At 33.8% G+C, this 2747-nt stretch overlaps 1 protein-coding gene across 1 annotated transcript in view; it reads right to left on the reverse strand.

The window, feature by feature from the left end:
* Positions 1 to 418: 418 nt before the first annotated feature.
* LOC106475858 (probable histone-lysine N-methyltransferase PRDM7) overlaps positions 419 to 2747 on the reverse strand; it is a gene marked incomplete at its 3' end in the record, with an annotated part of 18561 nt that continues 16232 nt past the window's right edge. The window contains exons 7-8 of the mRNA XM_013936532.1: positions 1296 to 1496; positions 419 to 686 (exon numbers count right to left, since the gene is read on the reverse strand). Coding sequence (XP_013791986.1) covers positions 419 to 686; positions 1296 to 1496 — 469 coding nt within the window. The remainder of the gene's footprint in view (positions 687 to 1295; positions 1497 to 2747) is intronic.

The raw sequence follows: 2747 nt of genomic DNA on the forward strand, positions 1-2747 counted from the left end.
AACACACATGATGTAAACAACAGGTCACATGTTTATATATTACTACTGACAAGACACTGTAGGACACATATGATGTAAACAACAGGTCACATGTTTATTTATAACTACTGACAAGACAGTGTAGGACACATATGATGTAAACAACAGGTCACATGTTTATTTATAACTACTGACAAGACACTGTAGGACACATATGATGTAAACAACAGGTCACATGTTTATTTATAACTACTGACAAGACACTGTGGAACACACATGATGTAAACAACAGGTCACATGTTTATATATTACTACTGACAAGACACTGTAGAACACATATGATGTAAACAACAGGTTTATGGTTTATTACCAAGTGAATTCTTTGGGAGTGTTTTGACCTTTACAATATTTTGAGTGTGAAATCCATTCTAATACGTACCATCTTTATCCATAATACATTTAGGAACAGAGTTCTTGTCTCCTCTAGTTATTCCAAGTTCCTTAGCATACGCATCTCCGTACCATACTAACAACTCAGATCCCTGCAGTACGGGCTTGTACGTCCGATAAAATATTTGTCCATGGTACTGGAAAGCTACCAGATTTTGTTGTTCTTCATTACAGGCACAGTTGACGTATCGAAGCCAGTTGGACTTCGATGTATCTTTGGCGTTCACGAAATGGCTCGGTCGACCATTTTTGTAGATCTTAAAGATGGCAAAAAAATAAAGAAAGAAAAGCAGATGACTCTAAGGATACAAAATCAGCTGTATATTTTAAAAGCTTTCAGGTTTTGTTATTGTACGAATCTTATCATATAGTAATATCCTGTTACAATGTTTAGTGTGAAAGTTTAACAACAACAACTATTCATGTAAGTCATGTAAAGAGTTTTATAACCTTAAACAACTTGTTTTTACTTTCTAAAGCACACTCCGGAAATGACGTTAAACAACTTGGTTTTACTTTCTAAAGTACACTCTGGAAACGACGTTAAACAACTTGGTTTTACTTTCTAAAGTACACTCTGGAAACGACGTTAAACAACTTGGTTTTCTTTACTAAAGTACACTCCGGAAATGACATTAAACAACTTGGTTTTTACTTTCTAAAGTACACTCTGGAAACGACGTTAAACAACTTGGTTTTACTTTCTAAAGTACACTCCGGAAACGACGTTAAACAAACTCCAATTTCAGTTACAAAGGTGGAAGTTCTTTTCCTAGCTCAGATTCACACTAACTTTAGTGACAGTTATATAGTTTGTGATTAATAGAAACATCTTACCAACCATTATGTAAGAACCACTCACGTACTTGCCAAGCGTAACCACTCCGATGTGCCTCTATAGAGTCGTATGTAACGATTCCTTCGTATGGACCAAACCGGACTCCTTTAGGAAAAGGAACCTCAGCCCAAACGCCGGATCCGGCATTCTTTATACCAGACGTCCCAATAGACAGGTTATTTGGGATACTGTGGTCAGCTCTCATGGGATCGGACCCATCAGCCGGTATCTTAGTCACGAGAACAAAGATATTTATTCAAATCAAAAATAAAGAAATCTCTTGAAATTTGAAAATATTTGTTGGTAGTTTTAATAGAATGTTTGTGAAATTTTAAAAATTATCAACAAAAAATTAAGGTTGTAAACAATACAGAAAATATCAGACAGATCTTTTCATAAGTTCACCGTGGTTAATAGAGAAACTCAATATATACTAAAGTAACTTTAAATGTTAAATCCCTCTACGTCTTTCAGTTATGTATTACATTTTGTTAATATACTTAAAACATTGTCTTGGTGAAATTTACATATTAATCGTTGTTGCCTGCAGGATCATCTAATCTGTATAATAATATGCTACTTCGTGTGTCTCTTACGGAAATGCGCATGCGTATTTAGATAGTATGGTGCGTGCGCATTACCACGACAGACAAAAACTGAGTATTATTATAATAAACCAGTAGAGACCAGCAAGACATTTGTGGTCAAATTAGTGTCTTTATTGCAACAGTGCTTGTTTAAATACAAGATTTATATAATAATATATAAGATAAATATTTCTTTACTGAACTTAAGCCTCACTTTAGTTAAGGTTTTATAAAGTACGACATTTCGTTTCTATTATTCTACACATCTTGTATTTAAAGAAATACTGTTGTAATAAAGATATTAATTAGACAATAAACGTTTTGTGGGTCTCTACTAATTATTAATATTTCTATGGTTAGTTTAACGTTACTGTATACACTACTCCCCACACAGCCATGTTTCTTCAATTAACTCAGCTAAATTGAAGACCATCCGTCTAGGATGTCAGGGGTCTCAGGTTATATACTGCTCGTGCACAATGTGAGGATATCCCACGAGGGAGGAGAAGAACGTGGTAATTTGGGTTGTTAAAAACGTGCCTTACTAACTGGGAACAATAAAACAAAGTCTACTTCTTGTGGTGAGAAGAAAGAATAGAACAATCTCTACATCTTATGGTGAGAATAAACAATAGAACAATCTTTACATCTTATGGTGAGAAGAAACAATAAATAAAACAATCTCTACATCTTATGGTGAGAAGAAACAATAAAACAATCTCTACATCTTATGGTGAGAAGAAACAATAAATAAAACAATCTCTACATCTTATGGTGAGAAGAAACAATAAATAAAACAATCTCTACATCTTATGGTGAGAAGAAACAATAAATAAAACAATCTCTACATCTTATGGTGAGAAGAAACAATAAATAAACAATCTCTACATCTT

This window comes from Limulus polyphemus, unplaced genomic scaffold (genome assembly GCF_000517525.1).
Source record: "Limulus polyphemus unplaced genomic scaffold, Limulus_polyphemus-2.1.2 Scaffold9303, whole genome shotgun sequence".
Classification (NCBI taxonomy): Eukaryota; Metazoa; Arthropoda; class Merostomata; order Xiphosura; family Limulidae; genus Limulus; species Limulus polyphemus.